At 48.0% G+C, this 20,687-nt stretch overlaps 1 protein-coding gene and 1 long non-coding RNA gene across 2 annotated transcripts; one reads left to right on the top strand and one right to left on the bottom strand.

Moving 5' to 3' along the window:
* Nucleotides 1-1,867: 1,867 nt before the first annotated feature.
* On the bottom strand, nt 1,868-20,662 carry GOLGA2 (golgin A2). Its single transcript, XM_052669377.1, is given in 30 exon segments — nt 1,868-2,896; nt 2,998-3,166; nt 3,369-3,475; nt 3,674-3,776; nt 4,329-4,396; nt 4,526-4,676; nt 5,280-5,368; nt 5,458-5,557; nt 5,768-5,992; nt 6,289-6,402; nt 7,165-7,511; nt 7,994-8,081; nt 8,179-8,286; nt 8,433-8,522; nt 9,472-9,613; nt 10,104-10,162; nt 10,792-10,898; nt 11,591-11,684; nt 11,924-11,986; nt 12,637-12,675; nt 14,431-14,511; nt 14,943-15,002; nt 15,468-15,531; nt 15,662-15,705; nt 16,293-16,427; nt 18,554-18,634; nt 18,955-19,077; nt 20,107-20,342; nt 20,345-20,533; nt 20,536-20,662. Coding segments are annotated over 30 exon segments (3,639 nt in total). The 5' UTR covers nt 20,648-20,662; the 3' UTR covers nt 1,868-2,645.
* LOC128073977 (uncharacterized) lies at nt 7,389-8,343 on the top strand. The gene is made up of 2 exons (XR_008202957.1): nt 7,389-7,502; nt 7,988-8,343. It is a non-coding gene; the product is annotated as an uncharacterized LOC128073977 (long non-coding RNA).
* Nucleotides 20,663-20,687: the final 25 nt, after the last annotated feature.

The raw sequence follows: 20,687 nt of genomic DNA, 5'->3' as shown, positions 1-20,687 counted from the left end.
ACACCACACACTTGGTTCTTACAGCTGTTTTTGCATAGCCCTGGCTGTGGGACGCAGCAGGTGGGCAAAGAGCTGTGGTTTCCCTGGCAGGAGCTGTGCTTTGGGCCTGGCTGTGAATGCAGCCCATTGCCGGTGCTGCTGCCCACCTCAGCCCTGCCTGCTGCTGCCATGGTGCGGGGGGGAGCTCCCTGGTGAGATTTGGGTAAGCTCTGTGTCTCCCTAGAGCTAATAAGTGTGGTGGCTGCTGGGGGGAGGTGGGGGAGCAGCCCACATCTCCAGCACTCCGTTCCTCTGTGCTGCAGCTGTTTCTGTCCTTGCCCTTCTCTGTCCTATTGCTTCCTTCCCCATCCCTGCTATAACACACAGGCTTGTTCTTAAAGAAGGCTGCATTTCAGCTGAAACTGCAGTTCAGGTAAACAGAGTTACACTGTGCAACAGAAAGGTGTTATCTGCTGGTTGTGTACAGTGGGAACCTCCTGGGCCAGGCAGGAGGGCCTCCCCAACCACCTGCAGCCCATAAACACTTCCTGCCTCCAGCTGCTCCCTGTCCATGCAGTGCTTCTGGCCACCAGCATTTGGAGGCAGAGGCAGTTTGGGTGCTGTAATTTAAAGCTGCAGTGTCAGCTGAGCAATAGTTGTCACTTGTGTGTCTGCATGGAGCTCACTCTGAGTAAAAGTAGGGTCAGGGAAACACATCTCGAGTGAAAAGGATAAAAAGGAATCAGAGCTCATGGGTGAAGCTGAAAGCCTGGAGAGAAATCTCAGGCCTGGCAGAGCTCTGGCTACAAGGAAACATTCATGAAAGCGAAGGGGAAAGGGCAGCAGAACTAAGGCAGCAGTTTGTAGAGCTGTGCCCATGTGTTGTTTGTTTTGAATAGGGAAGAATTTGTTTTTTGCCAGATTTCAAGGAGATCTGAACAGAACACATCTCGCCAGTACCCATCTGAATGAGTTTATTCAGGAAGCATATTTGTAACAGCACTAAGTCACCTCTGCACCAGCCTGCAGAGCTGCTTCAATGGTCTCTTTCAGAGTAGAACACCCAATAAATATTTATTCCATTTATAATAATCTGTTTAAGTCACGCCCCTGCCTTTTTAGTTATGATACAGATTATGAGCAGCTCCAGCCTGCAGGCCAGCCTTCCCTCCAGCAATATACAGCATTTTACACAGATACAGTATGTACACAGCTCACGTTGTGCCATTCACAGACAGCACTGGAGACATTCAGATGAAGAGTTCAAAAAGAAACCAATTTCCACATTCCTCTGGTGGGTTCACAGGAAAGCACAAATTGTTCCATACACACTTTTCTTTTCTTGGGGGGTGGGGGGGGGGAAAAGGACAAAATGAACCATTTAAAAAAGCCTTGATCTACTTTTGGCATTAAAAGAGAAAATCCTCCTACCCCATATTGCTAAAGCTCAGCCACCTGGACACTGAGAAAGAATAGTTGTTTTTTTTAGGTTTGGCTTCTTTTTTTCCTTTGTTGTGGTTGACAAATACAAGAATTGATGCTGCATTCGTGTGGTTGCACCTCTCTGCTTGGCAGCTCAGCTTCCCCCACCACGAGCCCAGGGCTGTGCTGTGGGATTGCATGGCTGCTGCAGTCAGGGCCGCTGCAGTTCTCCCCAGAGCTCTGGTGCTGAGGCTGTAACCATATTTCATAGAGGCAGGTTGTGCCTGAGCCTGAAGTCTGTACACCTAAGGGAGCTGCACTGCTGCTACTCCAGGAGCTCAGCTTCAAGGCTTTGTGTGCCAGCAACGTAAGCGGGGAGAAAGGATGCTGGATTCCACCCATTTAATACATTTCTTACCCAAATGGGAGAAGACATTTAAGCAATAGATAACCTGGAGTCCAGGAATTCAAAACAAAGCATGTTTATTAAGTGGTTTCCTTTTACTTATTTCTCCCATTTTTTTTTTTTTTTTTTTAAATAAATAAAACCTTCAGACACACACAAGTGAAACACATCATCCTTCAAAGTGCAGTTACATTTCCACCCCCAGCTCCCGCTACTCACGTAAAGCTTTGTCAAGTAACCAGAAAGACTCCAAAGGCAGCCCTCAGCCCCGGCCCCTAGCGCTGAATGCAGGAAGCTGTGTGTGCTGCCTAGCTAGCCAGAAGCCTGCACCCTGTGGCTGTTCAAGGCTGGTTTGCAGGAGGAAGGAAGTGGGAAGTTTTAAGATGCATGGTGTGAAACAAAACCAACCATCCCAAGAGTTTGTTACCAGAGTTAAGTTAGTTGCTTTGGGAGCCTCAGAAGGAAGTAGGCAGGTTACAGTCGTGACTGATGGACGAGGGCTGCTGCTCAGTCACTGCTGTGAAGCTGTGTGCTGGTCAGGGATACAGGACAAGGGCTCAAGGAATTTGCCAGAAGTCACAGAGTCCCTTCCCCCCAACGTGCACCAGGCCCAGCTGGAGAGCCAACACCACTCAGCCTGTGCTCCAAGCACACCAAGCAACAGAGGGAAGAGAAGGAATGATGCTGAGTTCCATGTGATGCAGTCCCTCTTTCCTGCTGTTTTTAGAGCAGATCACCGTTCTGACCAAGGGTGCTGAGCAGCAGTATGGGCACATACAAGTCAGTTTAGTCCTTACAGGCTCACAGAAAAATCTCTGTAAATAAGAATCGGTGCTACTTAAACCACCATGATTTTGACCTCATCATTCTCATCAGCACGGTAGAAGAACGGAATGCAGGGGTTTTCCAGCAAGGAGCCCGACCTCTCCTGAGGGTTCTGGATTTCTCTGAGAAGCTGCATTATTTGCTTTGCTGTAGGGTCCTCTTGGCTTGGCTGAGCAGCTTTAGTGTCAATAGGGTAGAAACCGGGTTGATGAAGAGCAGCAGCGTCTTGCTCCGCTTCATCTGCTAAATTCACTTCTCGTAACCCTGTAAGGCACACAAGACACAGCAGGCAGGTAACTCCTCCCATCCATGCACAGAGACTTGGGTTATTCCACCTGATATAACTTGTCCTGTCTCCAGCTTACCTTCTCCATCAGTAGCGTTCAGTTCGATGCGCCTCTCCACTGGAAGTGCATTTTCATTCTGGCTTGCTAACAGCTCTGGGTTTTGAGCAGCTTCTACATACTTGCTGTACCACTCATTTCTTTCCTTGACCAGACGCATCACTAAATCCTGCAGTTCCAGTAATTTCATCTGCACCAGCAAAGGAAACTTCAGAAGCATGCATATCCCCGTGGCCACAAACAGTGCGCTACAGCTTGCTGTTTTGCCACTGTTACAACTTCAACATTAAAGCTAGCTGAAGAACAACATAAGGTTTACACTGTGCAGGAGTCCCTCAGGCCTGCCTACAAGAGTACACTGTGTTTGTAGGACTACAAAAGAGATTCCTTGCCTTCATCTCTTCTTTGTCCTGAGCCAGCCTGCTGATGTACTCTTCTTTCTCCTGGTGCCGCTGTTTGAGGATAGCCCTTTGACTCTGGTATAGTGCTATATACTCCCCTGGAACACAACAGAAGCATAAGGAATAAATGGGATTGATGTAAAAGCCTGACTGTGAGCATAAGCTTGTGCTGCATGAGGATCCAGCACAGCCAGCCCTGGACTGGAAGCCTAGCCTATCTAGGTGGCAAGACTTGAACTGCTTGGTACGTGGCAGACTCAGCTCCAAGAGCTCTAGCTTGTGCTGTGCAAACATACCAATGGTGTCTGTTTCCCCAGACAGCTGTATGCAGCGATGTTCCAACTCTTCCAGCCGTTCCTTCAGATCAGCTTTCTCCTGTATCAGATCTGTGAAACGGGACTGAACACAAAAATTGCTATGAGTCACCTCAGCTGCTCACGTATGGGAATAGCTGTGTTAAAGACAGAACCCTGCTCTCACATCGGTCTGAGCCTAGGGAACAAGTCGTGCTGCCTTCACAACTGCTCTGATTTGATAGTAAAAAGGAACAAAGCTGCAGGAGGCACAGCAAAGCATCTCTGCATTTTGGGAAGCAGAAGGACTGAGGGAACAAAGTGCCTTCTCATTGCTGGACCAGCACAAATGTGGTCACAGTCTGCAGTTCTTGGAAAGCGCTGCTTCATCCCAGCAGGGTGAAGTTAGTCTGTTTTTCAGCTGTTTATCTAAGAACAGACCATGGATGAGTGTTAGACCCTTACAGTGTTTGGGCAGGGTAGGGGAAGCTCTCCTATGATGAGACAAGTTGTGAGGAAAGCCTCTTTTTGGGAAGTAGCTTACCATGGAACATCTGCTGCTTATTCCCCTGCAATGTATGTGTGCTTCAGGAGTCTGGCACTGGGTGCACATCTAGCCAGGTGAGGCAGAGGAGCAGAAAGGAGATCCTTTGCTTACCTGTAGTTTCTCCATGGCAGTTTTTAAAGCCTCATGAACCTCCACTGGAACACTGTCCATAGTGGAATCTGGAAAGGACGTTGGCAGTTTACAGTACCTGCTTAAGCACGATTCATTCACAAAGCCCACAGGTCTGTTTCACAGAGGCCAGGGCCAGGTTGGGGCACATCTCCACACCCAAACTGCACAAAATTTACCTTCACTCACGATGTTATGCTGCTGCTCCTGCCGAAGAGCTGCTATTTGCTGCAGGAGGTTTCTGCACTGCTGTCTCTGAGCAGCCAGCTGCTGCCTCATCTCTTCTCGATCCTTCTCCACTTGGGACATGGCAGATGTCAAGAAAGTCACCTAAGGTGAATTTCAGAGGACTCATGTTAGTGATTATCCTGTGTGAAGCGTGACCAAATGTGCCTCTCAGGGTAAAGAGAATAACAGAAGTTCACCCCATTTTATTTATGGATAGGAAACCCATAGGACTAACCCAGGCAGCAACTGCTGCATGTCTTCTCGTTCTCAAGAAATGATTTGTAATCATTTCTTCTCTGCAGGTTAAACCTGAATTCCCACAATAACTGTTTGATCACAGTATTGTCTGGTTACAACCACACTTACAGAAAGAATTAGTCATGTTCAACACCATCTCCAAATTGCCTTCCAAAGTGAGGAGAACATCAATCATCACAATAGTTAGAGCCATTCTGCCAGCTGAGCTGCCTTTGTAATTAAAACCATTGCTGGACTTCCAACTTGTTTTTCAACTATACTGTAGAAATCTTGTTGGTTCTTTTGCTGCTGTAAAAGGGACTGCAACACTTCCCTGTGCCTCAGCTGCAGGAATCACAGCTGATAAACACCTTAATACACACTGTGGAACCTCTGCAATTTAATCTGCCTCCTCTAGACAACAGTTCACAACTGAGAACAAAGGCTTTTCTACCCATTGAGACCCACCATTTCTTCATGGCTTTCAAACTTCTCTGGGATCACAAACGAAGGGTTTTTCATTTCTTCAGACATCACTTCACTTTCGATTCCATCCCCTGTAAACGAAGGGAGGTGAACAAAGAAATCACACCCCAGAGAGCCCAGCTGCACCTCCCATCCCTGGAGAGCAGCTGAAGTTACACACCTTCTAGTCTGTGCAGCATCTTGCCATCCAGCTCTGCTGCTAACTGACTGATCTGGGCCTGCAGCTCTTTGTTTTCCTTTGCTACAGCTTCCAGACTTTCCTGCAAGAAAGAAGCAGAACATCGGTAAGAAGGTCCCTCACCAAGACCTGCATAAGCCAAACTATCAGTAGCACCACAAAAACAAACATACAAACAAAAACCACCAGTGCTTCTGCTCCAGACAATTATCATCAGTGTCTAATTCACCTCTCTGTCATGTAATTAAGCATTTTGCCTCTAGTCTTTCCACTTGCCCCTCTTCATTATTACCTTGGTCTGCTGCAGTTCCTTCAGGTGCATTTCCACTGTCACCTTCCCCTGAACTTCCTCGTGCTGCAGCCTGTCCATCAGCTGGGTCTGAAGCAAGTACTGCTTTTGCAGCTCCTCCTTCTCAGCAGCCAGTTGCTGGTATGCCACAGTGTACTGCTGCAAGTGGCCGTAGTACTGGTCGCGCTGCTCCTGCAGAGCCCGAGCCTCCTGCGTTTTCAGTTCCAGCTAACAAAAACGTGATAAAACCATCAGATCAAATCATTTCTGCCAGAAAAGACGATGGCTCGTGTGGCATGATCCAAACCATCAATGCTGCCCCAGAGCCACCAACGAGGCAGGCAGCCACCATCTGTGCCCACATGCTGGTCCCCCGCATCAGACAGCAGATGACACGGGAGGGCTCCCAGCGTGATCGTTACCAACACCAATTTCCATCTTTCCATCAAAGTCTGATCAGTTGCCAACTCTCCTTTGCATGAACTGCTGCACACCTGCCCTGCCATCCTACTGCTGTTGCTTACCGTCTCTTTGAGCTCCCCCAGGTTCTCCTGCAGCTGCCCAAGCTTCTTAGCCAGCTCCTTCTTTACGTGTTGCTCTGACTGCAGGGCACTTGTAACCTCCATGTTTTCATTTGTCTGCAAGAATCAAAAACGTTGTAGAAGGAAATTGCCCCAAAAGTACACCTCAAAAGTATATCTCATAAATTAAATTCCTGATGCAGTGGGATGCCATCCTTTGTGTTGCTCTGAGCTGTAAATAAGGGCAGTAATTAACTTTAAAAAAGGCTGAGAAGATGGGAGAAGAGCAAGGGGGGGGGGGAAAATCAGTGCTGGGACAGTGCCAAGAAGGGGCCTGGCACATCACACAGCCTGTCAGATCCAAAGCAGATGGGTGACATGAACATCCCAAATAAAGCAATAGACATTCAAAACCAAGAAGACAAGTTCAGAAAGATCTGAAGAAAAAACAGTGACCAGATCGTGTGTTATATGCCATAACCCCAAAGGGGAAACTGTTAAAAGAAGCAAGAGTAAGAATTCAGCTTCAGGACAGAAACAATGACAGCAAGAGGACAGAAGACTGTTGAGAATTTCTTCTTCATGAGCAAAGCTGGAAGAATACTCAGTGGAAAGAAACAGCCTGACTGCCAGCAGAGAAGAAAAAGGAAACAGCTCTGGGCAGAGATACTGGTTTGTTTGCCAGAGCACCTGAGAGAGTAAGGAATTAGAGGGCACTTCCTGGTATGGCAATACATACCACAGAAAGCTGAGCATTCATAACCCTAAGGGACAAAAGGCAGACAATGCTTCTGACAGTAGCTTTTTTTACATCTGTGCTACAAAACGATTGCGCCAACGTGAGAAATAGCGAGAAAAGATTCATGAGAAGAGACATACCAATTTGACAAACCCATTCTGCAGCTCAGCCAGCTGCTCCTTCAGCTCCCGGTTTTGGCTCAGCGCCCTGCTGATGGTGGCCTTGTCACTCTGCATGCTCTCCAGGATCTGCTGTCTGTCCACAGACTCCTCATTGTAGCGCTGCACCGTCTTCTCGAGCTCCAGCAGCCGCTCCTCCTGCTCCCTGTTGAGGTGGCTCAGCTGCTCGTTGTCACGGACCTGGGCCTGGTATTGCCCGTGCAGTTCCTCCTTCTCGTGCTGCATTCGCTGGATTTCTTCCTGCAGACTCAGCTCAGCTGCTGTAGGTCCTGCTGGTAAAGATGGCTCAACATCCATGGGTTTCATTGCTGAAGAAATGGAATCAAAAGCAGATCAGTCAGAGGGCTGAATCACCTGGGAAGCACACGGAGCTGTGCAGAACATATCCCAACCCGCAGGACTCTGTGACCCAGAAAGCACCACCAGCTGCAGTATCCAGAGGAATGGGGCACTGAGAGGAGCAAAGGACCCCGAAACCACACAGTGTCCTGCTGCGTGCTGCTGACTCCCTCTCTCAGCCCCAGCAGGAATCCTGCCTGCCCAGCCTCATGGGCCTAACAGTACAGCCAGACAGGTAACTAAAGACACAAACCATTTGCTGGTCAGTCACTGGAAGTAGCTCGCTTGCTGTCTGCTAGAATTAAAGGTTTCACAGAACTACCAGTCTTTCAGCTCTCTTCATGATTTGAGAGCATCAGACCTACCTGTACATGCACAGATACTTGCACAGCGGGGACAGAGTTGACCTGCTGCTGCTCTGCAGTATGAAGCCCCACTTCAGAAGTCCTACCTGATTTGCTCAGCAGCTCTGTAACACTGCTTTCCAGCTCTTGAATTTGGGCCATATGCTTCTCCTTCTCCTCTGCCATTGTGTGGACCTGCAGGGCCACACAAGCTCAAGTTAAAGCAGTGCTCATGGTGCAATGTTACACCTGTGTTCATTGGAGGCAGCTGTGGCTCTGCCTGTGAGGTTACCTGCTCAGAGAGCTGCTGGACTCGCTGCTGCCAAATGCTCCCCTCTTCCTTCAGTTTCTCTACATACTGATCTCTTTCTGCCTGGAGCTGCTGAAGCGACTCTGAAAGCTGGTAAAAACAAAACAAGGAAAATTGTACCAACTGATCAATTAAAGGATGGCTGACTACTTAAAGGAAAGCACAGGCTGTATTCTGGCACACAAATTTCTTTCCAGATTTGGATCATCGATGTGCTTAATGTATTAATAACCTACCTGAGCAATCTGGGTTTCCAGGCTCGCCCTCTCATCCAATGCCATCTGCAACTGCTGGTTTGCATCCACATTCCCTGACTGATTTGAGAACTGCCCACAAAAATCAAAAGGTTAAGGCAAAATGTTAATATTCCATTTCTGTCTAGCCTGTCCCCTGATTTTAGCCTGCCATTTGATCCATGGTATAGCCATCCATCGTTCTTTAAAATGTTTCAACTCATTGTTGATTGAAAGAGAAGTGGCATCTAAAATCAAAAAGCTTAGATTTTAGCCCTGTAAAACAAGCTGAACTAGGCAGCCCCTTGCTTCCATTTTATGTTTACTAATTTTAATTAAGAAAATGGGCTTTAGTCAAATCATTTCATTCAGAAACTTTGCATTTCAAGAGTCTGTAGTACAGAGACAGATCAGATGGTATGAATATTTGTGAACTTAAAGGTTGTCAGACATGCCAGGAACTTAAAGCCAGGGTCTGGAACACATTGGTGGACTAAACAGCAAGGCAGGCACAGCAAAGACAAAATATTTTTCCTAGAAGTGTAGCAGTTGGCTTTATTTTATGGGTAACCTGAGCCACCAACTGAAAACAAAATTGTGAGCAGTTTCTTCCATTGTGGGCTCACCTTGAGCCTGCCTCCAACAGCAGGCTCCCTTCAAGCTGCCACTGTCCATTTCACCTCTGGGTAGGACAGGTGCAAGCACCTCTACTCAACTTGTTTCTCAGTGACACAACTGGGTAACCAGAACAGTGAACAGCAAAGAGAAAAGTCACTGTATTTGCACACTTGTATGTTCAGTCACCTTCTCATACCACGTCACATTCTTTGCAGACTGACATCACAATGTCTTTCAGTCTCCTCCAAGTCCTTAAGAGCACAGCCTTCCTGCTCCTCAGGGAGCTCACAGAAAACCTTTTCCTGAAGGATGGGATGTTGTGCCTGCCTTTCAGATCAGTAATTTACTTCTGCCCCCAGTGTCCAGGAAACAAGTCTTAAAATGATCAGTGTCATCTGCTCCCATACCCCAGCAGTGTGATTACCTGCTGAATCATCAGTTCAGCCATTTCCAGTTTCTTATGTAAATCTTCCACATCCAACTTCATGGCTGAGTTCTCAGAAACCAGGGAGCGGAGTTTCTCTGACAGCTCTGAGTTCTGCTGCTTTATTTCCTCACTACCTTTGCTGAAACAAACAAACAAATCCAAGTGGCAGCACTGTATAAAAGCAGGGAACCTGCTTGGGCAGGGGGGTTGGACTCGATGATCCCTGGAGGTCCCTTCCAACCCCTACAGCTCTGTGATTCTGTCTTTGCAGATGCCCACGTCATTAAGTTTACAGCAGAGAGTCACAGGAATGTTGACTGGAAGAAACCTCTGCAGGACATCTTGTCTGACCTCCCTCTCAAAGTGGGACTGTGCTACCACCAGATCCTGTTACCCACAGCTCTGTGCAGCTGTTGTGAACGCTCCAAGCACAGACACTCCACAGCCCCCTGGGCACTGTGTTCCATTGCTGTATTACCCTCCTAATCTTTTGGCTTTTAAAATTATTGTTTTTACATTGAATATCTGGCCTCCCAGCTCACCAACCGTGGTCAAAGCCCCTTCCTAAGCTTTGTGGCTCTATTGAGAAGAACAGCATAACTCTGGAATAATATACAAAACAGGCCTACCTCTGTTTGTACAGTTCTAGTTTCAGGTTGTCTCGTTCCTTCACCAGCTCTTTATTGTGCTGGAGAAAAAACAAACGTCTGATTCAGTTAGAGATTTCAGCCATACAAATAAAGTGTTCAAAGATTATCTTATTTTACCTTTAACAGATTAGTTAGTGCAGAAGAGCTCATAACTTGAGCAAAATCCCCAGCACAGGTCTGCTTAGAACCTCACCTATCACTACAGTTGGCTGGTTAGTGCTGCAGCTCATTACACCGTGAGACTGCACAAAGGATGGATTTGCCAGCAATTCATCTGCTCAGTCTCTCTGAACACAATGCTACTCACTGATGGTGAGGTTATTTCTGCAAAACCTCTGGATGGGTATCAATGGTAAAGTGCCTGTTGGATGGAGGCCCTCCTGGGAGGAGGCCTCAGAGATGCTGCTGTGTAGAGCTGGCAAGACTGACGTAAAAAAGGTGCCAGATGTGAAGACAGCCACTGGGCCACATGATTAGTGGTCACAGAAATCTGAATGAAAGCTTTGCCTTGATGAGAATACAGGGCTTTACAAGGTTAATTAACAATTAACAAGGTTAATTTCAGCCTCTTCTCTAAACAGGGACTACAGACTTCATAATAGTGTAGTGACAAGCAACGAGCCAAAAGCAGAGCTGCTAATTAAGCATAATGAGAGGCGGTTCTTACCTTCTCTGACTGTTTTTGCTGCATAGAGATGGAGGACAAGGTGCGTTCCAGCTCTGATACCCTCTGGCGAGATGACTGTAAACGAGCAGCAAGGTCTTCAGCTTCTCCTAAGCGAGGCAGAGCAGAGTCAGTTGAGACTGAACCACAAAGGGATTGTTGGAACAGGCTAAACAGCACTTTCTGCTTTATCAACAAGCTCTTAAAACAGCACAGAGCTCTAAATTGGTAGACCTGCTTCCACTCCTGGCAGTATGGGTGATTCACCAGCAACCTTGGGCTGGTTAAACCACGGATTTCAAGTCAGAAAAGCTCTCTGTCAGCAACTACCTTTCTCAGTTTTAGAGGGAGATGATGAAATGTCCTTTGCAGAGCTATAGGCACTATGTTTGCTTTTCTTTTTTTTTCCCTATGAGGGCAAATTGTTCAAATTCAGTTGAGAATGAAAGGCCTGAGTAAAACCTACATTAATGTGACAGCTGTGTGGGAGGAAGGGTGATGAAAGGGAACAGAGTTTTAAAAGAATCTGAAGAACAGTGAGAAAAGAACAGTCTGGGGTAGTCACCAGGCCCAAGCAGGGCTGACAGGGCTTCAGTGATGCACAAAAGAACCTCAACTGCCATGGGATTACCATGCTCCAATCTGGGGGCAGCTATGATGACAGAAGCGGTGACGGTGCCAAGTATTTCTCATTAAGGAACCAAGGAGTGCTGTGAGCTGGCAGCCAGCAGCCATCATTGCCTCTGACTTGAAATCCACGGTTTAACCACCAGCTCAAGCTGCAGTGCTCCGAGTCAATTACCTGATTTCTGCCGCGCAGCTTGCTGAGTATGTCCTAGGGCTGTCTGCAGCTCAGATTTCTCAGAAACTAGGATTCCAATCGTCTGGATGTGAACCTTGGAGAAAGAAAAAGGAGCTCAGTGCAGGGAATCTTTGCTCGCAACCACAACATCCCTGCTGCCACAAAGGGACAATTCAGTGAGACAAAGAGCTCTTGCACGTAAGTACAATCTAGCGAGCTGGCTCTCCTAGTTCTCCTGAAAGGATGTTGGCTTCCAAGATAAAACAGAGTGCTCAGTAATCCAGAAAAGAACAGCAGCCAGGTCATATTACTGTAGTGAAAGCTCTGCCTTACCTGGAGCTGTTCTCTCAGTGCTGCTTGCTCTTTAGAAAATTTCTGTTCAAACTCCTTCTTTTCCTGTATAAACAAATGATGCCTGTTCAGCACAAAATTGTAACCCCCCCCCCTTGTTCTACGTCAAAAAAAGCAGTGATTCATTGGTGGTACTTCCAGCATCCAACCGGTATCATCATTTTTAAAAGCCACGCTTCAGTCTTCCATTTCTTAAACTACTTTATTGGTTATCCATCCTAGAATGGCAACAGTAGGTTCCTTATGCTGGCCGTGTTTGGAATGCAAACTTCTGACAAGGCCATAAACTCTAATCTGTTGCTTCCACTGCAGCCTTCCAATACTTGAGCATTTAAATCTTAGCTCTCATCAAAACAAGCAAGCTATCTGCCAGGCCTACCCTGTGAAGTCACAACACTCAACCCTATGCTACAAACAGAACGGACTCCAGGATGATCTCCAGGTGATGGAGTCACCACCCCGGAGCGATTCAGGAGATGTGTGATGTGGTGCTTAAAGGCATTGTTTAGTGGTGCTTGGTGGTGCTGAGCAGACAGGAGGACTGACTTGATGATTTTAACAGTTTTTCCCAACCTAAGTGATCCCACAGCTCTGTAAGACAAGATCACATAGGCTGGTGCCACAGTCCGCTATGCTTTCTCCTCTTCAGAAGAACGTATCTATTTCTATCTCTGCCCAAAAATAGGATACTTTACCTTCTCCAGCTGATTCACTGCTTCTTGGTTCTGCTGCTTCTACAGAAGAAAATGGATGCATCAGTATTAGAAGGAAATACTCATCATATAGGAAACATTCTCATACTGCTGAAGCACGTTTTCACTTAACTGAAGTAGGATACGTGCCCAATTAATGCAAACAGTTCCCATTATCTTTTTATGTAGAAGACTAAGAAGATCATCTTATCTATTAAAATAATAGATTTGGGGCTTCCTTCATGAAGATGCCATGCACGTTTTTCATTGCTCAGTACATTATTCACAAACACCACTACAAAAGCACTGTATGCATCTGAGCATCCACCAACCTCAGTTACGCTTTCACCTCACATCTGTGACATTAATCATAACCCTGATGCATCAGGATAATGACCAAAAATGCATTGAAAAAACCCAAAACCACAGCATGGTGTTGTGCTTCAGCTGAGACCTTCAACTTTTATCCCATGTGGCAACTGGCCTTTAAATCATGCAGAAGTTCCCTTATGCTGGCAGGCTCCTGCAAAAAGCTGGTATGAAAGAGCTGAAACCAAATGCAGAAAAAGGGCACCATCCTGTCCTGGTCAATTTCAGTCTTGTGGGTGAAGTGTTTGAAAGCAGTGACTGCACACAGTGCATCTTTAGACGTGGGCAGAAAGAGAACAGAACTGTCAGCTGTCCACCAGGCTGCCACGCAAACACTGTGAAGATGTGGGTGCAGTGGAGCATTTGCTACTTGCTGCTGTTGTCCTTGTGGCAGTTGCTCACATCTAAGCTACGTGCATGGTGTGTTTCCCCTTTCCAAAGGACAGACATTAGCCCATTCTTACTAGTTCAGTTTCAAGCTCACTTTGATACACGACTGCAGCTGGGAAGCTGATGAATTTGAGGTTTTGAGTCTAAGAACACCAACACAGAACACAACCAGAACAAAGAAAACAAGACTGCAAATGCAGCAAAGGGCCTGTGTAATTCCAGAGAGTGTTTCATGTGCCTGTCAGAAAGCAGGCAAACAAAGCACTGCCCTCACTACCAGCCACCCCTGCATCCCAGCTGAAAGACAACCAGAAACAGAATGGAACCAAAAGAACTCAAAACCAAAAATAACACAGGAGGGGTTGTGGGGTGCACTGGGAAATGGTGGACTTTGGAAAAAAGAGTGGTGTGAGAGGAACAAAATGGGGAAAAGGATTTCAAACCAAGAAAGGCTCTTTTCAGACCAAAACAAGTCCACTTAGCTACATTTCTTGCAGTGTTAAAACTGAAGGCTGAAAAGCAGCAGCAGGAATCCATGCAAGGCAAAGGACAAAGCAGTTCATTCATAGTGCCAAGAGAAGCTGAGGATATGATCAGAAACCAGCCCCAGGCTCTCTTTAGACCTATTGCTCCCACTCTGCTAATATATTTAGAACAGCATCACCACCTGCAGAAATAGGTTTTCACACTGCTGCCAGCACTAGAATTCTGTATTTCAGGGATTCAGGCCAGGCCCAGCAATATATTTATCAGGATGCTTATCTTCCACAGAAAACACGATGAGAGCAACAGAATAAATTTAAGAAGAAACAGCAGAACTGTGCTTCTTGTTCTCAGATGAGCTAATGCATCCATAAGTGGCCCAAGACTTTGATCTTCCTAACAGGTCTCCCATACAGCCCATTTTGTTCCACTCAAAGTGCTGTGAAAGCAGCCTTCCTTGTGGTGCTTAAGAGAACCCATAACCTTGCAGACACCCAGAGAGCATGGAGGAGCAGCAGAGACAACATCAAACTGGTTGGTTGGATCGTTTCTTACCAATTCCTCTATCTTTGTAATGAGCTGTTTGTTAGTTAGATTGCTGGAATCTAGGGCTACTGCCAGCTCCTGGTAACGTGTCTGATGGGCACATGCAGGCAGGAGAAGAAGGAAGGGGCAGAAAAGGAGGAGGGGAGGAAAAAAGCAATAATTAAAAAGGAGAGAAAAACAAATCATTATCACAGTTTGATAAAATCAGATTTCCCAAATACATCTACAGATCCAACAAGAGCAGATAGGACGTTAACTTATTGTACTTTCTGCTAAGGCATTTTTTGCCATAAAAGTGAATCAATACTAAGAGCTGCACTGAGACCAAATGATCCCGAGCCCCCCAGAAGTCCCTCAGGTATCTTGGATACTCCTGCTGACCACAACTGCCTGAGTACAGCAGAAGGCAACACTGAACAACAAGGTCTGTGAACTGTGTGTGCAGTCAGGTCTCATCAGCACTGTCCCAACAATTGGCTTAGACTAGGAAATACGAAAATCACAAGCTCAAGACAACTTACTTCCATTTCCTTAATATTAGTGGAAGAAACACCACTTTCCCCATTCACATACGATGTAGACTAGAAGAAAAATAGTCCAAGTCAGTTTTATTCCCCCAGGCAATAAATCACTATCAAGTAAGAACTGACTATCATAATATTTCTTATAGCACACTTCCCTTCCAAGCACCCACAGACAGCCACAGCAAAAACACTTTCCTAGCTAAGGATAGATGCAGACTGGCCCTGTGGCAAGCTGATATGAATTAGGCAGATTGACTTCAGGCTCTTTGCCACTAAATCAAGACTAATCTTTCCATGAATACACGCTGTTCATTCACCCACTCTGCTCCTCTTCCTACTGCTGAAATTTTAACATTCCTAAAATTGGAAGTTTAGCATCTCAATGCTTCAATATCTCATTGTTCAGTAGGACGACTGCAGACATCTCTGACACTGAAGAGTGTTTTCTTAAGCTGGCTGCTTAAAGATTTGCACCAGACACCAAAAAATTACTGGGACAGATGCACCAAAATGAGGCTGTACCTGAGAAACCAGGCCATTGAGTTGTTCAGACAGCTGGCGGAGACTTTCTGTTGATGACAGAGACCTGGGGACAAAGAAAGGCCTCATGGTGAACATTCCTCCCAGAGAACTGTTCTGATCAGTACAGCAGTGGGAGTAGTGAAATCTTTATCTGTTGGACACTTTGGGATCCTGCTGCAAACACAAACACTCACCTGTTCTCATCCAAAGTGTTTTTACGATCCTCAGCTTCATGAATCTGTGGATTAAAACAAAAGTTTACAAGCCTGTAAGAAAAGCTGAGAATCATGTTTGTGAATGTGTCCCTAAGGCCCGACTGCATCTGGGCTCAGGTTCCACAGCACCTGTAATTACTGCTGCCCAAAGAAAGATCAACTTCAGAAGACCTGTTCATTTTCCAGCTTGCCCATAATTTCTGAGCACTGAGTGCCTAGCCTTCTTGGGATTAAGAGGCTTAAGTGTTACTGGTGTTGTATTTGCTGTTACCATTTATCAGAATAATCAGCTGTGCTTTGCTGGAAAAACTTCAACGGAATCTTTATGCAGTGAAAGGAAATGCAGATTGCTCCAGCTAGCTGGAGATCTTCTGTATTATTAAGAGTGTTTTCTGCTAATTAAATAGAAGAGAAAGGGAGGAGAACTGCAGCTTTGGAAGCAGCAGGGATGTGTCCATGCTAGTACCCTCCACTCAGACAGATGATGATGATCAGGAGAGTGGAGAACCTAGTATATTTAACAGGAGACAACGTGAGCTAGATATGGGGATTGTCTTTCTCAGAAAAGGATGGCTAACCAGCGTGGAGATATTGATGGTGACTCACAAACCTGTGTCAGCTGCATGCCTCCAGGAGCAGGCAGGACAGAAGCACAGGTAGGCAGGCTGTTGCTGTTAGATAGCACAGGGACATCGGCAGCAAGCTGGTCAGCATTACGAGTGGCAACATCACTGTCAAAGTATGCCTGTCACAAAACACACCACAGGAATTACAGCCTACGTGCAGAACGAAGGAAACACACATGGACACATCACCCTGCTACAGGCCTGTGAGAAACAGATGTGAACAAAGTCATGTAGAAACACATGGAAGTGAATCTATGTCCTCCCCAGAGCAAACGGCATCAACCCACAACCAAAAGTCATCCCAGCCCTCCGTCCTGCTAGATCCAGTCTGAAGAACTGCCCCATCACTTCTCTAATGAGGGCTGACAGTATCTCCCTACTCCAAGCTCACATGCTGGATTTCCTGCAAAGGATTTGTCAAAAAGTGAGCAGTGGGCAAAGCCAGATGGCAGCACTGCTGTGTACAGCACTGCCCTTCACGTGTCTCTGGGGAAAACACTGATCACTGGGTGCAGATTAAGGTGGGGGAGAACAGGCAAATGACTGCTTGACAACCAGGTTAGTCAAACTCAAACAGCAAGCTGTGAACCAGACGTTTAGAAACAGGACATTTGGGAACAGGCCAAAATGAGCCCGGCTGGGAACAGGTGCCCACAGCCCTCGTAAAGCAGGAATCCCACAGCTACAAGAATCCAAATAGAAAAGGGCCTAAAAACTATTCCTGGACAGTGATGAAGGCTCTCATCCAGCATTCGTGGGAGGATAAAAACAGCTGACAGCACCTCCACCGAGCCACAGCAAAATGGACAATTCCATCCATCCTGTCCAGCCACGCAGCCAGCCATAAAACCAGAGCAGCGTTGTGTTGGTTTATGGAAGTAGTTTTACTTCAGCTCTGATAAACCATCATTTAATGACACTGCAAACAATAGTCCTTCGGCAGCCAGCCCCACCAATGCACTGCAGTTCTCTGCAAACCCATCTGAAAGAGCTCCTTTTTATTTCAGTCGCTTCGTTCTTGGCAGTCTGCATGAAACAAGAACTCTGGGCATTCCCTATTTACCTGCTCAGCGCTTCATTCATGAATCAAGCAGCCACGGGGTTACAGCAGTAGTGAAGACAGATTTAATGAGAGTAATGAGCTGGAAAACTGCAGAGGGGAACAAATGGAACTGCCTGCGTCATTTTTCTGGAGGACAGACACGTGTGCTGTCAAGGAGCCACATGTTTTAGGTGTTTAAAGGAAAGCCAGGAATTCCCTTGCTAATTTCAGGTACAGGTTGCTTCACCTCTGTTTGTTCAGGCTGCCATAAACGTAGAACATCACGTGTTCTTCTGCCCAGAACTCTCAAAAACACGTCCTTAATTTGTTCTGTTTGGAACATTCTTTTCGCTTAACACTTCAAGATGCAGCAACACGACCAGAAGAATGCCTTCCTTCTGCCTCCACAATAAACAGTTTTAAAGTAAGTAAGTAATAAAATAAATGTGGTATGTAAATATAATAAATATACACACAAAAACAAGGAGCTCCCAGGAGGTCCTCCTGTCACTTCAGCTCTGCGATGGCACACAGCCTACAGGATCCAGTTACACCTGCACACATTCCATTGCTCAGTGGACTTCTTCCTGCCCTTCCTTCTCCAGGAGTGAGGGAAGACACTCAAGCCAGTAAATGCTGTACTCGAAATACTTGACTTCCTGCCTAGACATATTTAAAACTGTGGTACCTGCCAGACTGTACATCGCCTGTGCAAGTTTCATCACCTGTCATAAATGGGTGGCTGGAATAACTACACCGTTTGCTCAGGGCTCAGGCACTTCAAGCAGAAACTTGCCCTTCAGAAGCACAGCACTGAAGTAAATAAAACAACAACACAGACCAGGAGAAATACAAATGAATAAGGCACTACTCCTCCCTAGCACAGCATCTCTCAGCAGTTAACTTGGTTTGCTGCTTCACCCCAAACTCTGTTCTGTTTTTCCTTCCAGCTCAGCTGTCTGAAGGATGTGCACTGGACACGGTTAACTTTTTGCATTTTTAGACAGAAAACAGGAGGAAACAAGCACTTACAAGTGATGGAAACGCATGTTAACAAACAGCCCCGTGTTAATAAAAACAGCCACAAAACACAGCAGGCATGCCAGAACAAGGCTCCATCCGAAATCAAGGTCAGTGTAAACAGAAGCTGAGCATGCAGAGGGGACAGCGAGTCACTGGGAGGGACACGGAGCACTGCCTCACCTTCCTTTTGTCCAATGAGGGTATGGCTACCCCATTGGAGCGGTTAAGGTCTGACACCAGCACCTTCAGAATGTTCTGAATCTAAAGGAGGTGAAAGAGAAGTGGAAAAGAGAAACGGCTCAGAAAAGGACAGAGAGAAAAACGTCCATCAAAGGCAGCCAAAGAAACCGGCATCGTGCTGCTCCCGAGGAGCTCCCATCTCTGAACGGCAGCTCTGGGTGCATCCAGGGTTGCCTTACAGCTCTGAACGCTCCAGCGCTGCTCCAGCACACACCCTGACTCACAAACTGCTAACAAAGGCAACTCAGCCGCTCACGTTACACTGCATAACTTTTCCAGTCCCAGTTGTGCTGTTTGGAAACCAAAGCACGAGGCAGAGGGAGAAAGAGGGGGACGCTCACGTTCTCTGGAGACTGTCGGTCATCGTTTGTGGGAGTCTCAGGTCTACTTCCTTCTTTAGTTTTTCGTTTTTTCTTGGCTCCCGCAGTCGCTCCAGGGCTGTTCTTCTGCTGATATTCCTTCAGCTGTGGGGGAAAGAAAAAGAATAACCTGAAGTCCAAACAGAATATTCTGTGAATATAACATCAACAACAAAATGACAGCAGAACACTGGGTAAGAAGTCAGCTGAGCTGTAAGGACAAGAGAAACTGTCCTTAAAGAGCTCCTTCTCTAGGAAAAGAAAATGTATATGTATCAAAAATAGTTCAGGGGCTCTGAAAGTGAGAATGGGAGTGCTGGGTCTGCGACAAGAGGCAGGGCTGCCAGTGTCCAACTTCAGCATCCAACTGAGGAAGTGCCCTGGAAACAACACCATACTGCAAGAAGAAATACTTGTAAGTGTGTAACTAACAGCAATAAGGAATAAAGGATAATAACACGCAATGCAAACTGGTAAAGCCGCATCTGGTAATAAGGCGTAACAAGAACATTGAAAGGACTGAAGAAGGAGAACAACCTTCCAGATAACGCACTGAGACCGGCGCTGCCACCACTGCGGGCCGCGGGGAGCAGCAATCTGCGACGGATGCCGATTTAAAGGCAGTTTTGGCCAGGCTCTGAGCAGCCCGGGGTTCCGATGCTCCGGAGGTTCCTGCGGCCCCGAGGGCGGCCATGGAGGCAGGGCTGCGCTTCCACGTCAAGGTGAAAAGCACCGGAACGAAAAGGATCCTCGGGAGGATTTCAAAATGGAAGCCCGAGCTGCTCCAGGGCACTTTCCCATTCGTTTGACTTTGACACAGGAGGGCATCGCGCCGGGACGGAGCGGGCCGAGCTGCCCCGCGAGAAGGAAAAAAGGGAACAGAAAGGGGAAAAAGAAATGAGAAGAAAAAAGAAGGGAAAACAGAGATATGGAAAAGAAACCCAAAAGGGAAAGGGAGCGGCAGACACGGAACGCAGGAGGCGCAGCAGCGCAGGCCCGGCCCCCACGGGCCGCCCCCACCGCCGGGCGCCGCGGAGCGCTGCGGGACCGGGCCGGGCCGGGCCGGGCTGAGCCGAGCCCCTCCGCACCGCTCCGGGCCTCCAGCGCCGCTCCCGCACGGCCCTCCACCCTCACCTTCTTCTTAGCCGCCGCCAGCTTGCTCTGCCTGCTGCCGTCCGCCATGTCCGCCCCGCGCCCGGGCCACGTCAGCCGCCGATCGGCGCGGTGCGCTGGGCAGCCAGGCTCCGCCCCGAGCGCCCGCCCCACCTCGGGGCCCGGGGGAGGCCGCGTTCCTCCGCCCCGCCCCGCTCCGCTCTCCGCCCGGCCCGCCTCCCCCGCTGCGGGGCGCGAATGGCGGCCGGATCCGCCCCGCTTCCCGGCTCGGGGCCCGCCCACGGCGGACGGCTACGTGGTTGCGGGCCCGCGGACGCGGCGCCGGGTCGCTCCGCCCCCGAGCGCGCGGCTCGCGCTGCCCCACTCCGCCCCGCGCTCCCGGCGCAGCATGGCCCCGCCCGGGCGCCGGAGGCAGCGCTCGGCCCGGCTCGGCCCGCCGCCACACGCGCCGCGCCGCTCCCCACCTCGGCGCGCCCCCGGCACGGCAATGCGTTCCCCGGCGCCGAGAGGGCACGGCAGGGCCCGGGACTACAACTCCCAGCGTGCCCCGCGGTGCCGACATCCGGTTCCCGGCGTGCCCCGCGCCGTGCAGGCGGTGCGTG

This window comes from Tympanuchus pallidicinctus, unplaced genomic scaffold (genome assembly GCF_026119805.1).
Source record: "Tympanuchus pallidicinctus isolate F22 unplaced genomic scaffold, pur_lepc_1.0 scaffold8, whole genome shotgun sequence".
Classification (NCBI taxonomy): domain Eukaryota; kingdom Metazoa; phylum Chordata; class Aves; order Galliformes; family Phasianidae; genus Tympanuchus; species Tympanuchus pallidicinctus.
The sequence above is the reverse complement of the archived record's forward strand: the minus strand, read 5'-3'. Positions and strand labels throughout refer to the sequence as shown.